This window comes from Pollachius pollachius (genome assembly GCF_949987615.1).
Source record: "Pollachius pollachius genome assembly, chromosome: 14".
In the NCBI taxonomy this organism is placed as follows: Eukaryota; Metazoa; Chordata; class Actinopteri; order Gadiformes; family Gadidae; genus Pollachius; species Pollachius pollachius.
The window spans coordinates 11,843,045-11,861,812 of record NC_136947.1 but is presented as its reverse complement, the minus strand read 5'-3'; the positions used below and the strand labels follow the sequence as shown (position 1 = coordinate 11,861,812).

The window sequence follows — 18,768 nt, the reverse complement described above, 5'->3', positions numbered from 1 at the left end:
GAGGAAGTACTTTCCCAAAATGTACGACGTCGTCCGGTTTCCGTATCAACAGAACCTGCAGAAAGTCAGCCAGCAGGTTTCGCAGCTCCGAGTGCTGTCGAAGGTATCAGGCTTGGTCCGCCTTGAGTTCACCCCATACACTAACCATAAAATGTATAGGTGACTTTGCATGGTGTTTTGCATGGTTCCCACCCAGGTTGTCTCTATAAATGGCTCTAGTATTTTCCAATGTAGGAAAACAGGCATACAATATAAAATCGGAAATCATAATATGTAACATCTTCAAATAAATAAACATATATTATCACACAAATAAATACTTCCAAAAGTGTATACCAAGTTATAAACATAGAGGTTATGAATGATTGACACAAAGGCATTTACACAACTAAACCATCTGACGAGCGAGTTCAAACCATTTAACTTTATTAAAACACAACTACAGCGCACAGGAAATCAAAAATATATAAGGGATGCTAAAATTATTATTTTTTTATACTACAGGATTGACAAGACACTACCAAGTCTAGCACCCACATTCTGTATATTTCCTCAGGAGTGGATTAGGTCTAAATTATGTTTTGGTTTCTGGACAACACTTTGAGCCGAAAGGGAGGAAGTACTCTTTCGCAAAATGTACGACGTCGTCCGGTTTCCGTATCAACAGGAACTGCAGAAAGTCAGCCAGCAGGTGTCGCAGCTCCGGGTGCTGTCGAAGGTATGAGGCGTGGTCCGCCATGAGTTCCTCCTATTCACACACACACACACACACACGCACGCACACACACACACACACACACACACACACACACACACACACACACACACACACACACACACACACACACACACACACACACACACACACACACACACACGCACACACACACACACACACAGGCACATGCACAAACACAGGCTGTTATAAGACTAGTATACAATTTGAAACATATCTTTGAGAAGATACTTTGTTGTGTGACCTTTCTGTCAAGGAACTTGGAATGCATCTCCATGTCCTCCTCCCAGACCAGAGGTGCCTTCCCAAAGCATTGCTTGTCATTCTCTGCATCTGACACACACAAATACACACACACACACACACACACACACACACACACACACACACACACACACACACACACAGTGATTGTCTTATTCTACTTCCGATTTGAATTCTACTCATCTGTGTGTGTGGTCACCCTTTTCAAGTTGTCGGGGGAGTTGCAGAAGCCTCATGGTAACAGGTGAACCCACCTGCTCCCTGCTGGCCAGGTGCCTGATGGGAAATGCATCCAACAAGCAGAGCTCAACACCGCCCTTTACACCTAATGTTCACATCAGCAACACACACTGACACATATAAGCAGAAACTAACATCTCACTATTCCAGTGTGCGTGTGTGTGTGTGTGTGTGTGTGTGTGTGTGTGTGTGTGTGTTTTCTACCCATCGGCCAGGAAGAAGCAGCGCCAGAGAGCGGGGACCTCCCCGGGAGCCTCGACCGCCCGCTCCACACCAAACACCTCCAATGTCTCTTGCCCCACCGCCAGCTGCTTCACCCCTAGTGACCTCTGGCCCGAGAGAGAGAGAGAGACAGAGAGAGAGAGAGAGACAGAGACAGAGAGAGACAGAGACAGAGAGAGACAGAGACAGAGAGAGAGAGAGAGAGAGAGAGACAGAGAGAGAGAGAGACAGAGAGAGACAGAGACACAAATCAGAAATATCAAAACATACAACAATAATAAATTCGGACCACTCAACAATTTGGATAAAAATATCAAAAAATATAACCGGCACAGACAGAGATTTATTTCTATGTACGGTATATATTCCCCCCATCGACTCTCCCTACTACAGCGAGGAAACATTCCCCAACCTCCACACCCAGATCTGCAGATTTCAGGCCCAGGGAAATGTGCTGATCTGTGGTGACCTCAATGCCCGCACAGGCTGCCGTCCAGACTCAAATCCTGATAATGGTAACGTCCATATATTTGGCCAAAACTTTCCCCAAAACACCACTAACCTTCCTCGCCATAACTCTGATCCCCAGACAAACAAGAATGGAAGAGAGCTGCTCCAGCTATGCCAAAGCCTCGGTCTGTACATTGTTAACGGTAGGTTTAGAGGTGACTCCTTGGGAAGACCCACCTTCTGCTCACCTCTTGGCATTAGCACAGTGGATTATATGATAACGGATTTAGACCCTTTCTCTCTCAGTTCATTCATAGTCAAACCACTAACCCCTCTTTCTGATCACAGCCAAATTACTGTGTTCATTAAAAGGACAGAAACTAACACCTCACCATCACAGCCCAGTAATCTGATTAACATCCCCAGAACCTTCAGATGGGCCCCAAACAGTGAACAAGAGTTCCAGAAAGCAATCGGGCGTACACAAATTCAGACACTATTAGACAGCTTTCTGGACACCCCACATGCTCACAGTAAAGAAGGCATAGACAATGCAGTTGGAAAAATTAACCACATCTTTATGACTATAGCTCATAAATCACAATTGAAAAAATCCAGCCACAAACCCCAAAAACATAAAGAGAACAATTGGTTTGATAGAGAATGTCAAGAAAAAAGAAAAGAACTTAGAAAATTATCCAATCAGAAACACAGAGACCCAAGCAATACAGACGTTCGCCTTCTTTACTGTGACATGCTCAAACAATACAAACGTACACTTAAGATCAAAAAGGCTCAATACACACTCAAACAACTGACAATAATTGAGGAGTCCATAAACACAAACAAATTCTGGGAAAATTGGAAAAACCTAAACAAAACCAAACCCAACCAACCAGTTATACAAGATGGAGACATTTGGATCAATCACTTCAAAAACCTATACAGCAACATCCCTATCAAATCAGATTCGGAGCAAACTCAAATTACAGAAAACTTAAACAAATTAGAATTGGCCATCAAAGACTCCCAGAACCCTTTAGATCTATTTATCACTGAAAAACAAGTGGAAGAAAAATTAAACAACCTTAAGCCAAAGAAATCATGTGGAATTGACGGCATCCTAAACGAGATGTTGAAACACAGCAGTAAAAAAATCAGATTGGCTATTCTAAAATTATTCAACTTGATCCTGAGTGTAGGTTACTTCCCAGACGTCTGGAATCGTGGTCTCATAACACCTATTTTTAAAAATGGAAATAAATCTGACCCTGATAATTACAGAGGCATTTGTGTGAACAGTAACCTGGGGAAGGTTTTCTGTAGCATTATTAATTCGAGACTCATAGACTTCCTTATGAAACACAATGTCCTGAGCAAAAGTCAAATTGGATTCATACCAAATCACCGCACATCAGATCATATTTACACCCTACACACCCTAGTAGACAAATATATCAACCAAAACAAAACCAAAATATTTGCTTGTTTCATTGATTTCAAAAAAGCATTCGACTCAATTTGGCACATTGGATTACTTTACAAACTTCTTCAAAGCGGTGTAGGGGGTAAAGCATATGACATAATAAAATCAATGTACACAAACAACATGTGCGGCATCAAGATTGGACACAAGCGAACAGTTTTTATTACTCAGGAGCGGGGAGTGAAACAAGGCTGCTGTCTATCACCTGCACTGTTTAACATTTACATAAATGAGCTGGCCTCCATTCTGGAACGGTCCACAGTGCCTGGTCTCACTCTCCACAACACCGAGATCAAATTCCTGCTTTACGCAGATGATTTAATCTTGTTAAGTCCCACAAAAGAAGGACTTCAACAGAGTCTAGACCTACTCGACCGTTACTGTCAGACCTGGGCCCTGGCTGTTAACATTAAGAAAACAAAAACCATGATATTCCAGAAAAGACCCAGATGTCTGGGAAACACATTGCACTTCACAATAGGAACACATAAAATAGAAAACTGTTTAGAATATAATTATTTAGGCCTGAAAATAAGTCCCACTGGAAGTTTCAATCCAGCAGTCAATGAACTGAGAGAGAAAGCACTTTTTATGCAATCAAAAGACAAATTTACATTCAGATTCCAATTCTAATTTGGCTCAAATTACTTCAAGCAATTATTGAACCCATCTTGCTCTATGGAAGTGAAGTGTGGGGCCCACAAACAAACCAACTTTTTGACCAATGGGAAAAAAATTCAATTGAAATTGCAAACACCGGATTTTGCAAAAGCATTCTGCAGGTACACAGGACAACCACTAACAACGCCTGCAGAGCTGAATTAGGTCAGTATCCACTTCTATTAAAAATCCAAAAACGATCAATTAAATATTGGCTACATCTAAAACAAAGTGACCCCCACTCCTTCCAGTACAAAGCCCTGCAAAGCCAAGAGATGAACAGGAGTCCCCTCACTCAGCTGGTCCTGAGGCTCTGTCCACAGACAGGTTCCCCCTCTGCTCTGCCTCAGGACCAGTCGGAGAATATATCAATTAGACTCAACCAAATTATAAAACATCAGAAACAAACCTACCTCACCCATTGGAACACTAAAACACACACACAGAGCAAAATGCAGTGTTATCTGGCCCTAAATAGACAGTACACTGTGGCCCCCTACCTGACCTCAGTGACTGATGTTAGACATAGAGTGTTGCTAACAAAGTACAGACTGAGCGCTCACTGCCTGGCCATAGAAACAGGCCGCCATAAGAAGTCATGGCTGCCCCAAGAGGAGCGGCTGTGCCAGCAGTGTGAAGAAGCTGCTGTAGAGACCGAGCAGCACTTCCTCCTACACTGCCCCAAATTCAAAAATATCCGCGAAATATACTTTAGCAAATTCGGCCAAAAACACCCTCATTTTATAAACTCCCATGTAGACCAACTACAAATATTAATGGGAGAGAGAAAAGAGAGCTCCGTCCTCGCAGCACAATTTATTTCAGCTTGCCACAACATGAGAGGATGACATTCTACACCAGGCCTCACTGTTTGATTGATTAATGATTATTAGTAACCTATAATGCGTTTTATGTAGCTTTTCATTAATTTTTTTTTTTTTTTTTTTTAAATTATTATTATTTTTTTTTTATTATTATTATTATTATTTTTTTTTATATATATATTTTTTTTTTTTACATATGTACATATGTATATCTGTATGTTATGTTATATTGTTACAGGTTGATATATGTACATATTGTTCTGACGTTCCATATTGTTATTATCGTAATATTTGTAATACTGTAATGCTTTGGCAACACTGTTTGGATTACGAATAGTCATGCCAATAAAGCTTTTTTGAATTGAATTGAATTGACAGAGAGAGAGAGAGAGAGACAGAGAGAGAGAGAGAGAGAGAGAGAGAAAGAGAGACAGAAAGAGAGAGACAGAGACAGAGAGAGAGCGGGAGAGAGAGAGAGAGACAGAGAGAGAGACAGAGAGAGAGGGAGCGAGAGAGAGAGACACAGAGAGAGAGAGAGACAGAGACAGAGAGAGACAGAGACAGAGAGAGACAGAGAGAGAGAGAGAGAGAGAGAGAGAGAGAGACAGAGAGAGAGAGGGAGAGAGAGAGGGAGAGAGAGAGAGAGAGAGAGACGGAGAGAGAGACAGAGACAGAGAGAGACAGAGACAGAGAGAGAGAGGGAGAGAGAGAGAGAGACAGAGAGGGAGAGAGACAGAGAGAGAGAGAAAGAGTACAGAGTATCGTTAATTTATTATTTGTGTGCGATATTATACTATAATATACCACATTTAACTTTTTATATATTAAGTATTTAATATTCTAATATCTGATATGTATATATATTTTGTATATAACGTATTATGCTTTGACCTCTTTATTGTTCACCTGCTTTGGCAATGCAAATATATTTTTTGAATAGTCAATGTCTGCCACAACAAACAACGACACCCAACTAGAGAAGGTTGACCGAGACACACAAGTCAGACCGAAACATCAATTTGAAATGTTCACCTCCAAAAAACAGCCAACAAGTGTTGGACACCTGATGTTGCCAACTTGATCGTACGTGCAGACACACATCTTTTGTTGATTCCTGTATTCAGTATTCAGCTCTTATTTACCACTTAAAGGCCCGATCGTATTGAAGTAAAACGGCATTTTTCGAGACGTTGCCTCGCGAGGCCACTGCTGGGGCTGGTACTTTGATTGTTTCTAAAACTGGGTAGGTTTGTCGGTAGAGCATCACCTTAAAATTTTTATAGCCTCATGGTTTCATTATTCTGTTTGTATAAATTGTCTATGCTTAATGAATGAATGTTTCACATAACTAATACAGCGCCGTAATTGTTTCAATAAAACTTAAATCGCGGAAAAGACGTGAGTTTTGGGCCTTATAAGTTCATGAATAATCAATTATAATTTGTTCAAGTGTGGTATGCAACCCTAATAGGTTAACCAACTCAGACCTTAGAGTGCTCATTTTTCATTTTGCGGGAGCTGTGGCCTCTACTCACGAAGGTGGTTTGTCTGAGCTGGGGCCCCTGGTGGAGGGAGGGGAGGGTCGCGGTCTCTGGCACGGCCCTCCTCAGCGCCATCACGCGCATGAGCAGCATGCTGGAGCCCTCGCTCAGCAGCCCTCTGACAGCAGACAGGCAGTAGCTGTCGCTCTGCCGCGTCACCTCCTGCAAACACATACAGTGGGGCAAAAAAGTATTTAGTCAGCCACCAATTGTGCAAGTTCTCCCACTTAAAAAGACGAGAGAGGCCTGTAATTTTCATCATAGGTAAGCCTCAGCTATGAGAGACAAAATGAAAAAAGAAATCCAGAAAATCACATTGTCTGATTTTTTAAGAATTTATTTGCAAATGATGGTGGAAAATAAGTATTTGGTCACCTACAAACCAGCAATATTTCTGGCTGTCACAGACCTGTAACTTCTTCTTTAAGAGGCTCCTCTGTCCTCCACTCGTTTCCTGTATTAATGGCCCCTGTTTGAACTCCTTATCAGTATAAAAGACACCTGTCCACAACCTCAAACAGTCACACTCCAAACTCCACTATGGCCAAGACCAAAGAGCTGTCCAAGGACACCAGAAACACAATTGTAGACCTGCACCAGACTGGGAAGTCTGAATCTGCAATAGGTAAGCAGCTTGGTGTGAAGAAATCAACTGTGGGAGCAATTATTAGGAAATGGAATACATACAAGACCACTGATAATCTCCCTCGATCTGGGCAAGATCTCACCCTGTGGGGTCAAAATGATCACAAGAACGGTGAACAAAAATCCCAGAACCACACGGGGGGACCTAGTGAATGACCTCCAGAGAGCTGGGACCAAAGTAACAAAGGCTACCATCACTAACACACTACGCCGCCAGGGACTCAAATCCTGCAGTGCCAGACGTGTCCCCCTGCTAAAGCAAGTGCATGTCCGGGCCCGTTTGAAGTTTGCTAGAGAGCATTTGGATGATCCAGAACAGGATTGGGAGAATGTCATATGGTCAGATGAAACCAAAATATAACTTTTTGGTAAAAACTCAACTCGTCGTGTTTGGAGGAGAAAGAATGCTGAGTTGCATCAAAAGAACACCATACCTACAGTGAAGCATGGGGGTGGAAACATCATGCTTTGGGGCTGTTTTTCTGCCAAGGGACCAGGACGTCTGATCCGTGTGACGGAAAGAATGAATGGGGCCATGTATCGTGAGATTTTGAGTGAAAACCTCCTTCCATCAGCAAGGGCACTGAAGATGAAACGTGGCTGGGTCTTTCAGCATGACAATGACCCCAAACACACCGCCCGGGCAACGAAGGAGTGGCTTGGTAAGAAGCATTTCAAGGTCCTGGAGTGGCCTAGCCAGTCTCCAGATCTCAACCCCATAGAAAATCTTTGGAGGGAGTTGAAAGTCTGTGTTGCCCAGCGAAGGCCCAAAAACATCACTGCTATAGAGGAGATCTGCATGGAGGAATGGGCCAAAATACCAGCAGCAGTGTGTGAAAACCTTGTAAAGACTTACAGAAAACGTTTGACCTCTGTCATTGCCAACAAAGGGCATGTAACAAATTATTGAGATGACCTTTTGTTATTGACCAAATACTTATTTTCCACCATAATTTGCAAATAAATTCTTTAAAAATCAGACAATGTGATTTTCTAGATTTTTTTTTTCATTTTGTCTCATAGCTGAGGTTTACCTATGATGAAAATTACAGGCCTCTCTCATCTTTTTAAGTGGGAGAACTTGCACAATTGGTGGCTGACTAAATACTTTTTTGCCCCACTGTACACACCCTTATAGAGCAGACAGACTAGCCGCCGCTCTGGCTGTCACCTCCTGAACATACACGCACGCACACACGCACGCACGCACGCACGCACACATATAGCAGGCAACCAGTAGCAACCTCACCTCCCCTGCAGTGGTGATCCTGTCCACCATCATCCTGTGGTCTCGCTGCACCATGTGACACCTCCTCTCCATCTTGTGGTCGGGCAGCTGTGGGGGGGCGGGGCATAGAGTTCACATATTAAAAGGTGGAACGCCACCTTGGTTCTCAACGGTAGCTGGGTGTGGGATTCAAATGGACACTGTGTAGACAGATGCATGTAGAAACACACTTAATAAAATCGTCATCTTATGAAGGTCTTAAGCTTCATCCACCCGCGAACACACAAAAATGAACACCATCAGTAAGGGTAATGCAGAGGATCTCGTAACCAAGCTCGTGGACACACTCATCATCCAAGGAAGACAAACCTATTTCATTGAGGTTCTACAGGACAGGGACGCCCTACAAACGTATCTCAAATTAGAGAGTGAAATGGGAAGGTAGACCTTGAGGGGGGCTCACCACCGGCATAAAGGTGCCTTGCAAAAGTGTTCAACCCCCCTGCTAAATTACTAATTTCACTGGGTAACCATTAATATGTAACTTTTTTCAATATATGATATTTATATTTTTAAAAATTATACTTCTAATGAATTACTACAAAGTATAGTTACATGGGTTTTACACCACAAGATATCTTTCAAGAAAAAATGGAATTGCTGTTCTTTTAATGCCCTGCTACTGCAGTTAGAATTGGTATGGCTTGAATCTCCTGGTATGTATTTTGACCCCCTGAATATGAGTAAAGAATATGGTACTTTGAATATCTATGTATAAAACTTTAATTTCTGTATCTGAATTAGTGAACATTGATAATATTATATTTGAAATCGAGATTTTGAAAAGGTTCAACATAAAATATATTTGAATTTCAAGGGGAATCAATTCAAAATGGATAATTTAAGATTACCTTGTTTTCAAAATCATTTTCGATGTTATAAATCCAATGGTGTGTTCACATTTCCATACACATAGTTTAACGGCTTTTAAAGTTCACATTTGCTTCCATAACAGTCCACCATATCTTCAAACAATGAAATCGACCTTACAGCCACTGTCAAATCTGGCCCTCCCTCCAATATGTGCTCCCAGGGAAGAAGCAACTGTAAGAGATAACGATCTCTGCTTATAAACAAGTTCAATGACTGCTATAAGGAAATGTGTATGAGTCACATTTCCTGAATGCTGTACAAGTATGGCCTATACGGCATAAGATCAAGAGAGAAGCCATTACTTTTTTTTAAATAGTGGGGGAAAATCATCAAGCATCCATCTTGGAGTGACAGGGATCTAGTTCAGCATGCTTAGAATGTCACCGTAATAGTAGGATAATAGTAGGATCATTAGTAATAGAATTAGAAATATAGTTGTAGTAGGCTAGTATAAGTAAAAGTAGTAGGCTAGAAATAGTAGTAGTAGGCTAGTAAGTAATAGTAGTTGAAGTATAGTAGAAGTAGACTCTTTGAAGTGATAGTAGTAAGCTAGTGATAGTAGCAGGAAAGTAGGCTAGTAATAGTAGTAAAGAGTAGTAGGCATATAGTAGTAGTAGGCTAGTAGAATTAGTAGCACTAATATAGTGTAGGCTAGTAATAGTGAAAGTAGAAGTATAGTGGGCTAGCAGTAGTAATTGTAGAAAAGTAGTTGTAATTGTAGTAGAATAGTAGGCTAGTAGTAGTTGGCTAGTAGTAGCAATAGTAGAAGTATAGTAATAGTAGGGTAGTAGTAGTAATACTATAGTAGTAGTAGAATAGTAGTAGGTTAGTAGTAGTAGGCCAAGTCTACGACTAGTCGTGGTTTTGTCTCACCTGGACATATTCATGGAGGTCCTCTTCCAGCGTCTCCAAGGCAGCAGAGAGGTAGGCTGAAATAGAAACATTGATAAGAAGAGTCAAAGACTTGTTCAATCAGGTCCCAGTGCAACACACAAATAAATCCCTGTCCGTTTACCACTTGGTTCGTGCAATAGGGCTTTGAGCCGGCATCATGACAATCCAATGGCCATGTGTCGGCCCATTTGTCATTCTTGGTTGTCTCTGACCACTAAAGTCAGATAGATGAGATGCTCATACTATATATTTCCCCATGTGTTTTTGTAGCCCACCTGTTACCTAAAGTTGAATAGCCCGGCCCCTACACTTTCCTCACCTGTCACTCTTGTTCCGCAAGGGGTGCCGTCGATGGTTCCTCTGCTTACGGCGCGCAACAGTAAACAGGGCTGCGGGCCTCGGCTGGCAAAGTCCACCGTTAGGCTGAACTCGCCTAGGTCTCTGCCTCCTTCTGACACCGTCACCAGAGAGTCGGAAAACAGACATTTCTGCAGCTCGGATGGCTCTGCAACACACACACACAAGCGCGCGCGCACACACACACACACACACGCGCACGCACACATAGACACAAGCGCGCTCACACACACTGAGGATTACGATTTCAACCCCCCCAAAAAATTGGGAGAAAAACAAAAAACAAACCGATAACCCAAGAATCACACCATGGACGACCATGATTTAAGCAGAATAGGATTTTCACGAACACTGATACGTTGTTGCGGAGGAAAGACGCTATAGTCTAAAAGAGAGACTGGTTTGTTGCACTGGCCGCTCCATCACAAAACACATTTGACATTGAACGATAGATAGGCCTATTAAAATAGGCTATTTGCAACTTACCAATGCTTGTAATGAATTGTATCGCCTCTTCTGTCGCTTCAATGTGGGGGGTTTCAACTTCAGATTCAACAGGAGCCTCGTCTTCATTTGGGACTTGCATGATTTACTCGATATTCAGAGTGATACTAAAAGTGTATAAAACGAACGCCAATAGGCCGACTTGGACCTTGAGCGACGATCATCCTCGGACTTTTCATTATAGTTATTATAGGTCGACCGGTAGATATGGTTTGACTACAACACGCTTCAAATATCTGACCCAATGAGACACAACAACGCATCGAAATGACGTTGCCCGGCAACGATGTTGAAGTACCGTAACTATTATTTATATGCGCATTAAAACAAAACCATGTGCGCTGATTTATTTATATAGCAATTGATGGATTTTAATTAAGTTTCACATATAAAAACCTACACACAAAAAACCGAAACAAAAAACAAACTGGATGAAATATTGTTAAAAAAATGTATTCATAAAGATATTGTAGGTCTATTCTACATTTGGTTTTCATAAAGACAGGAAGGGAATCATGTCTGTTTCTTATGCATGATCACTTATTTGATCTGCATACAGAGAATTTGCCGTAATGTTCAAGCTGAGCAGTAGCACCGTTACAGCAATGTTGTTGTGGCATTGTTTACTTCTACAGCACTTTAAACAAACAGTTCACAGTAGAAAATAAGGCAGATAAAAGAGTAAAAAAAATTGGCTACCTTCATACAGCGAGGTAACTTCATGAAAGGAAAATCTTAAAAACTTATTGAATGTGTATGCATTGTCTGATTGAATACAGAACGTACAGAACAAAAGAGAAGTCAACTAATGTGTACTGTGATATCGACTACCGCGTACACGCTGTACAGTGCAGCAGCAGATTGCCCTTGTCGTTTTGTTTTCTCAGCTGGAACACGGCGAGAACACAAGTCTGCGGCGCAGGGTCACTTTTTGGGTTTCAGGCATCTGTGTCATTACTCCACACTTTCCAACGATTTCTTTCTGGCTAACGTCATTGTTTACGCGGTAGAGGATCTCCATGATATCTTCACCCCTGAAACAAAACACAAGCAAATATAAATATTGGAATTAGTCTCAGTTAAAGGCTGCTGTATGGGTACTTCATTCAACTTCAGGACAGATCTTTCGTCTTGTGTCTATGTTACTACACTTTATTACACTATTGATATTCACAAGCAGAAGTACCTGGGGCATCCCTCCCTGAGCTGCTCACACAGAGACTGGATGAACCAGCTGCCGTTTACTGTGTGTCTGACCGCTTGGTACTTCTCAACCGTGGCCATGGCAACCAGGAAATCAGCCTCCGCCGGGATGAAGACCAGCTGGGGGGTGTCCTGCTCTTGCATCTCAAAAGTGAGGTCATCCGCCACATATCTAGGCTGAAGACTATGCCCCTGGCAGGCCTGGATGAAGAACACCTTGGGCTTCCCAAGCAGAGCCAAGCAGTGCGCTCCATTGAAAGCCGAGGTGATGTCGCTGATGGGCCGTTTCTTGCCGTCAACACCCAAGACCACCTTCTCTTCGCCGTGACTCAGGACGCAGCAGACGAAGGCGTCGCCGTGCCGCGGGAGCACGCTCAGTGGGGTGAACCTGCCATCGGACCACTCCTCCAGCTTGCACTTCTGCAGCCCCGCCAGGTCCTTCAAGGCTGCCAGCAGCTTGGTGACCTGGGCCATGTCGCTCGCCGTTTGGTCCTTACACATCAGCACCTGGAAGCCAAGCCAGCTGAACACGGTGGCCAGGCTTTCTGTGGGAAAATAGAAGAAAAGCGAGGGATTGAGCAGTCCTTTGAAGACAAGGCAGTGGTGTGTCTAAATGCAGGAGGGATGGCCTGAGAGTGGCACCAGACCATAACACCCATCCTTTGCAAAGTGATGAGGAGAAATAAATTAAAACTGAACTGAAAGTGAAGTCTAAGTTTTAGAATCCTGGGCCCTCCATGGACACACCCCTGCACCAAGGAAACAAGGAGCTGGGGTAGCTCTCCTCTTGTCTAACACCTACCAGCGTCCTTCTCCGTTCCACTTCTATTAGTTTTGTCATGGAAGTTCTCGTTGTTAATGATCACGCAGAGACCGGTGGGTTTGCTGGTTATCGGATATTTGTCTTCCTGCAAGCAGAGTAGAGATGCAGATACATTTAATGCTATACTATTTTAGACTGTGTTTTACAGAGTATAAGTATTTAAAGAATTTTAGAAACTAGAACAAATGTTTGAGCCATGCAACCTGAACCACAGAATCGTACAGAATCTCTACTTAATCGAATATAGTGAATCAGTGCTGTGCTATGTGTTTTCACTTGTCCAAACGTAATTTCCTTTTCGACTGACATGTTGCAACTGGATTGACAACATTCTTTTTGGACAACATTCTGATTCTATATGACTGTGCAGGGAGTTTTGTTGAACAACACGATAAATCGTTACCGTCTTTTGACTTTTGGTCTCTGGTGCATCTGTGGAAATGAGAGTTCAAGAGAGTTGAACATATAGCCTAATCACACTTTCAGTTTAGAGCGAACATAGAAATGAACATAGAGGACGTAAACCACTTTTTATTACCTTTACTCAAACTCTCAGTGGAGCGTTTTAAACTGCTTGATGAGGCGGTAGATCCACTGTCTACCCATTCCACGTCTTTAAGCCTGGGATATGTTTCTAGGACGATCTCATCCTGTAGAACACCAATGAACTCTAATTGTCTTTGGACTCCTTTGTTGTTGATCCTGTCCACGAGCTTGATAACGATATCCTCTGCGTCCCCCTTACCGATGGAGTTTAGTTTTATGTATTCGCGGCCGGTTATCAGTTTTTTCTCTATCACTTTGTCGAGTATGAATTGGGGATCTGCGGATAGAATTTCTTGAATGATTGTCTTGTTCCGTACAATGGCGTTATTGTGTGCCATTCTTGAAGCTCAGGAAGAGAAAATGAAACTATAAGAGAGCGGAGAGGCTACGATGTTATGCAACTCCTAAGTGCTCCCCCTCTTAAATGCTCCTCCTCTTAAATGCCCTTGATTGTCCCCGCTTCATCCCAACTTCCCTTCTATCTAATATAGTCACAAAACGGATCCAGCTCCTTCACTAAATGACACACCTCATACAATCACAATGATTTACATTCAACCAAATTAATTTGCAGAAGTATGTTGTTTATTAGGCCTACCTTAATCTTGGATCCAGCAGTCCTACTATGTTGAAGCAGAAGGTCTCCAAGCAGCTGATTGCATCTTTTACAAGATTTTATAAGTATATATATTGGGGGTCCCAGTCAGGCCCTAAAATAAGGTTTTCAAGTTTCAGGGTATAGACCTTCCTATCTCAAAAACTGTAACGTGAGTGTTTGGCTGAACCCAAGTGCAAAGACTGGCGAAGAGCTTGGAACAGTGTCAATCGTTTATTCGGATTCAGGATCGGCAGGCAGAATAGTCAGACAGGCGGGGAGCAGGAGCAGACAGGATAGTCAGACAGGCGGGGAGCAGGAGCAGGCAGGATAGTCAGACAGGCGGGGAGCAGGAGCAGGCAGGATAGTCAGACAGGCGGGGATCAGAGAGCAGGCAGGATAGGTGGTAAGTCAGGATTCGAATCGCGGGAAAGCACTGTGAAACACAAGAGACAATCTGGCAGGGAATGTTTGGGAGGAAAGGACTGATATAGGGGAAACACAGGTGAAGGTGGTTGGGTTAATTGGGAGTGATCAGGGTGGCAGGCAGGTGAATGGGAAAACCAGGGGCGGATCATGACAACAACGACCCTATTTCACCACATTCTGATCCACTAGGTCTTGCAAGAAGCACTTCTGGGAGGCTATGTCAAAAAAAACAGCCCACTTTTTTTCTGTAGGGTCAAAAGGAGCTGGATCCACGCCCTTATGAGATAAAATAAAGTGAATTAACTTTTTCTCACTATGAAAGAGAGGCCTGATTCTCAGATATGCATGTTGGATGGCTGGGTGTAGGTCTGAGAGGGACAGCCGAAAATCTTGCAAGCGAGCCGCTGGGAGAGGCGCAACGAGATGGAGCATTTGCTAAGGCTTTGCGAGTATTTTCTTGTTGGGCTGGAGCCCCCAAATTGATAATCGTATATGTTCTTTGAGACCCTCTTTGATATAAAAACGAAGCAAGGTCTATAGCTTACCCGTTACTGTCCTTGACTCAAGTCATTCATTGCATCACTTCCTTTAGGGCTTCGGCCTCCTAATTGATCATTGTAGTATATTTGAATGCCCTCTTTCATATAAATGACACCACCCTCAATGAGGCGTGTCAAAAAATCTCCATAACCATATTGGGAGAGGGTGCTTGTGGACAGTAGGGGTACACAATACATAAATAGGAATCTTTCCATTAGCATTCAATCAACAGAAATAGTCAATACACACTGGGGATGACGAAGGACCTCTCACACATGATAAATTAATGAATTGTTTCAAATAAATCTGCCTCGTTAAATCAATGAGCTTGGTGTTTTGCTTTAACGAATAGGTTTAACGAATTGGCTGTGTCACTACCAAATCTGTCCATGGCCATCTTTCTGAGTGACGTAACTAGCCCCCAGGCAGTGATAAAAAAGAACGAGTCACGTTGATTACAAAAGTAACTTATTAATTACAACTAAACTGTGTTAACTGCGACGAGTGAGCTCTGGTTTGGAGCAGAGATTTTGTTTGGAGTAAAAGCAGGCTAAATCATTTATCTTTAATTACTGAAGTGCACTATTAAGTTGATAAATCATCATCTAGGTTTGTGTAAATACACATTACACGGAAATCATATAGTTAGCAACGTGAACGGTGCTTATAGAGGCCTTTAACCGGCCCTACATTAGGCTTGTGTTTGGTGCGAAGTGGGAGAACTCGTTCGCACGCGTGTGCCAATAATCAATGTCCAATACCTCCAATATCTTTGAGTGCTGTGACCCATTTATTTGTGTTGTCGGTGCATGCATTGCTTACCGTATCACATATTCAAGTTAGTTTGATGTCCATTTCAGGTAATTTAATTCTCTTCAATAGGTTCTGTACAGAGCAAACAGATATTGCTGACACGCTGACATGGTACAAAACGGTTTGCTTTCCCATATTACACTCACCTGGCGATAGGTGCCACTGTGCCAGGTGATAACCTATATGCTTTCACCGGAGCCAATGCTCCACCCAGTGGTCAAACACAGAACTGCACGTCACCAAATAAATAAAAGAAAGAAGCATAATGGCTACAACACATTGTGTACATTAATGTTCTTCATCACAGCGTCCCGCTCCTATCACAGGAATGTATAATCAATATATTTGGGGGTTGTTCAGAATATTGTGTTCATGTAACATGTTCATGTATTAAATACAGGATAAATGCGTGTATATTGCAGAAAACGAATTAACAGCCATAGGTCGTAAACAAGTGCATATGGATGTAACTGTGTTTGTGAGTGTGGAGGGAGGGGGATTCATTTTCCTGAGCATATGCACGAAAACGCATGATGCCGTGTTGTGTTACTGTAGCAGTTGGCAATTATTATTATTATTATTATTATTATTATTATTATTATTATTCCGGATTGGTAACCCCTGTAGCTCATCCTGATTGCACAAAAGTTTTCAAATATGTAGACAAATATTTATTCCCTGTAAGCAGGTTAGATGGTGCCCCGTGGGGAAAACTCCAACCATCTTGGAGTGGCAGTGATATAGTTCAGCATTCTTAGAAGTCATAGTAGTAGTAGTAGAGTAGCAGGCTATTAATATCAGTAGGCAATAGTAGAAGTATAGTAGCAGTCGGCTAGAAATAGTAATTGTAGCCTGGTAAGGAATAGTAGTAGAAGTCTAGTAGTAGTAGACAGGTAGAAGTAATAGTAGTAGACAAGTAATAGTAGTAGGCCTATGTAGGCTAGTAATATAAGTAAAAGTTTAGTATTAGTAGGCTAGTTTAAGTTATATTAGTAGGCTAAGAATAATAGTAGTAGGCTAGTGAGTAATGGTATGTATAGGTATATATACTTATACTCAGGGTGCGATTTGCCGGTGGGGATGGTGGGGATTATCCCCCCCTCTGGTTTACACGTCCTACCCTCTGCTGAATTATTTTTATCCTCGGTGGGGATAAAAATTATCCCCCCCACCCAAAGTATTTTAACCATTACATCGTAATAATTAACAACCAAAATACACAGGGTCCGTCTTCATTTTGAAACATTTTAAAATGTTTCTCAAAATTATCCCCCCCTCTGGTTTTTTCACAAATCGCACCCTGCTTATACTACTATAGTAGTTTAGATCAGCGTTTCTCAACTGGTGGGTCGCGACCCAAAAGTGGGTCGCGGACTCATTTTGAATGGGTCGCGGAGTGTAGGAGAAAAAATAAAATAGCTAAAAATAGTACCAGTGATTAGGCCATCTGATTAGAGATGAGATTTTAGGTTATTTTTAGTGAGCCGGATAATTTGGATCAGCTCACCAACAAGAGCCGGCTCTTTCGGCTCCCAAACGGCTCTTCAAATGACCACTTATACCTTTTATAATTCAGCCAAATGTAGCCCGTTTTGACTTATGATTCCTATGTGTCGGCCTATATATCACTTTAATTACTAAGTTCAGCACTACCTATCTCTGCGAAAGTGGCTTCTCAACTTTGGTCCAGCTCAAGTCCAAGCAGAGCAACAGGTTGGACGCTGAACATGATCTGAGAGTAGCTCTGTCAACCATCACCCCAGACTTTGAAACAAAGCACAGGAGACAGGAAAAAAGCACATCCCCAACTATCTGAAAAGCTTCACTGAACACTTGTTGAGTAAAAACAATCCGTTTACTAAGCCAACTTGAAGATTATATTTGTGTGATCAGTTATGATGTTCATCTTTTTCATATTCACCTAAATCAGCAGCACGCAGTATTGATTGATCAGTTTCTCATTGCTAGAGAGCTCTGTATGCAGGGATGAAAAAGGTTTTGTTTCTTAAGTAAAAAAACATGATTACAATTGTGTATGTGTGATTGTTTTAGAGAAATAAATTTGCTAGGTTTTAATAAAAATGGGTCGCGACATAATGACCATGAAAAATGTGGGTCCCAAGGCCAGATCAGTTGAGAACCACTGGTTTAGATTGTTTTCCTCTCCACCTCACAGACCCAGAGCCACGCCCCTTTATCTGACCACATTTTCCCAAATAGCCCATGGCAATCGGTTAATCCCACTGCCCTGCCAGACTATTTAATACACACCTGTGAGTCACAGGCTGTGACTGACTACACCCCTTTACTTTGTTCAGAGACACTGAACACCTTGAGAGCTGTGAGCCTGTGAACTCCTTGTGTGCATATACTGACAAATGTGAGTTTGTTTTGTGGTCAATGAATTCCGTTATGTAACCTTATAAGGCTTGTCGAAAGATGTGTTGTTTAACTGAGTTGTAGCAATGCATTGTGGAGCTGATTGTTGAACATTTTGTTTGCTTCCTAGAAACCACACACCTAAGCCACAGACACATTCTAGCCAACTACCTACGGCCACATCCTACCAAACTGCCTACCCATCATACCTTAGCTAACATCCTACCTACCTACACACACTTACCTACACACATTCATACAGTCCTGCTCGCACCTTCGGAAAATAAAACTTATAAACTTGAACTCTGACTGGACAACCCTGTGTTCTCACCAACACCCCCATTGGTCTCAAGCCAGCACTTGGACATTCCTAAAACCTCCTTTTCAGTAGGAGTAGGCTCGTAGACGTTATAGTAGCCGAGTAATATTAGTAGTACAGCAGTAATAGGCTAGTAC

General features: G+C 42.2%; 2 protein-coding genes across 5 annotated transcripts; both read right to left on the bottom strand.

Annotated features, from left to right (window-relative positions):
• Positions 1–167: 167 nt before the first annotated feature.
• On the bottom strand, positions 168–11,069 carry catip (ciliogenesis associated TTC17 interacting protein). Of its 4 annotated transcripts, none has more exons than XM_079751210.1 (9): positions 10,967–11,069; positions 10,443–10,628; positions 10,103–10,158; positions 8,318–8,404; positions 6,418–6,585; positions 1,445–1,569; positions 1,200–1,276; positions 981–1,069; positions 168–748 (listed from the first exon to the last, which is right to left on the bottom strand). In XM_079751210.1, the coding sequence occupies exons 1-9, from the start codon at positions 11,064–11,066 to the stop codon at positions 575–577; spliced, it is 1,062 nt and encodes a 353-aa protein (XP_079607336.1). In that variant the 5' UTR covers positions 11,067–11,069; the 3' UTR covers positions 168–574. The 4 variants fall into 4 exon arrangements, with proteins under 4 accessions (XP_079607336.1, XP_079607337.1, XP_079607334.1 ...); XM_079751211.1 differs by having other exon boundaries at positions 981–1,063; XM_079751208.1 differs by having other exon boundaries at positions 612–1,069.
• A 260-nt stretch (positions 11,070–11,329) lies between these two features.
• On the bottom strand, positions 11,330–13,932 carry LOC307086136 (caspase-8-like). The gene is made up of 5 exons (XM_079751206.1): positions 13,549–13,932; positions 13,414–13,442; positions 12,990–13,095; positions 12,171–12,732; positions 11,330–12,018 (listed from the first exon to the last, which is right to left on the bottom strand). The coding sequence occupies exons 1-5, from the start codon at positions 13,892–13,894 to the stop codon at positions 11,868–11,870; spliced, it is 1,194 nt and encodes a 397-aa protein (XP_079607332.1). The 5' UTR covers positions 13,895–13,932; the 3' UTR covers positions 11,330–11,867.
• Between the last annotated feature and the right edge of the window lie 4,836 nt (positions 13,933–18,768).

Coding starts and splice junctions, on each gene's coding strand:
- catip (XM_079751208.1), bottom strand. CDS start 11,066: ATGCAAGTCCCAAATGAAGACGAGGCTCCTGTTGAATCTGAAGTTGAA. Junction 8,405..10,102: donor ACCTCCATGAATATGTCCAG/GTGAGACAAAAC, acceptor GCCCCCCCACAG/CTGCCCGACCACAAGATGGA. Junction 1,277..1,444: donor TGCTTCTTCCTGGCCGATGG/GTAGAAAACACA, acceptor ATTTCCCATCAG/GCACCTGGCCAGCAGGGAGC.
- LOC307086136 (XM_079751206.1), bottom strand. CDS start 13,894: ATGGCACACAATAACGCCATTGTACGGAACAAGACAATCATTCAAGAA. Junction 12,733..12,989: donor TGGAACGGAGAAGGACGCTG/GTAGGTGTTAGA, acceptor ATTTTCCCACAG/AAAGCCTGGCCACCGTGTTC. Junction 12,019..12,170: donor CTCAGGGAGGGATGCCCCAG/GTACTTCTGCTT, acceptor GTTTTGTTTCAG/GGGTGAAGATATCATGGAGA.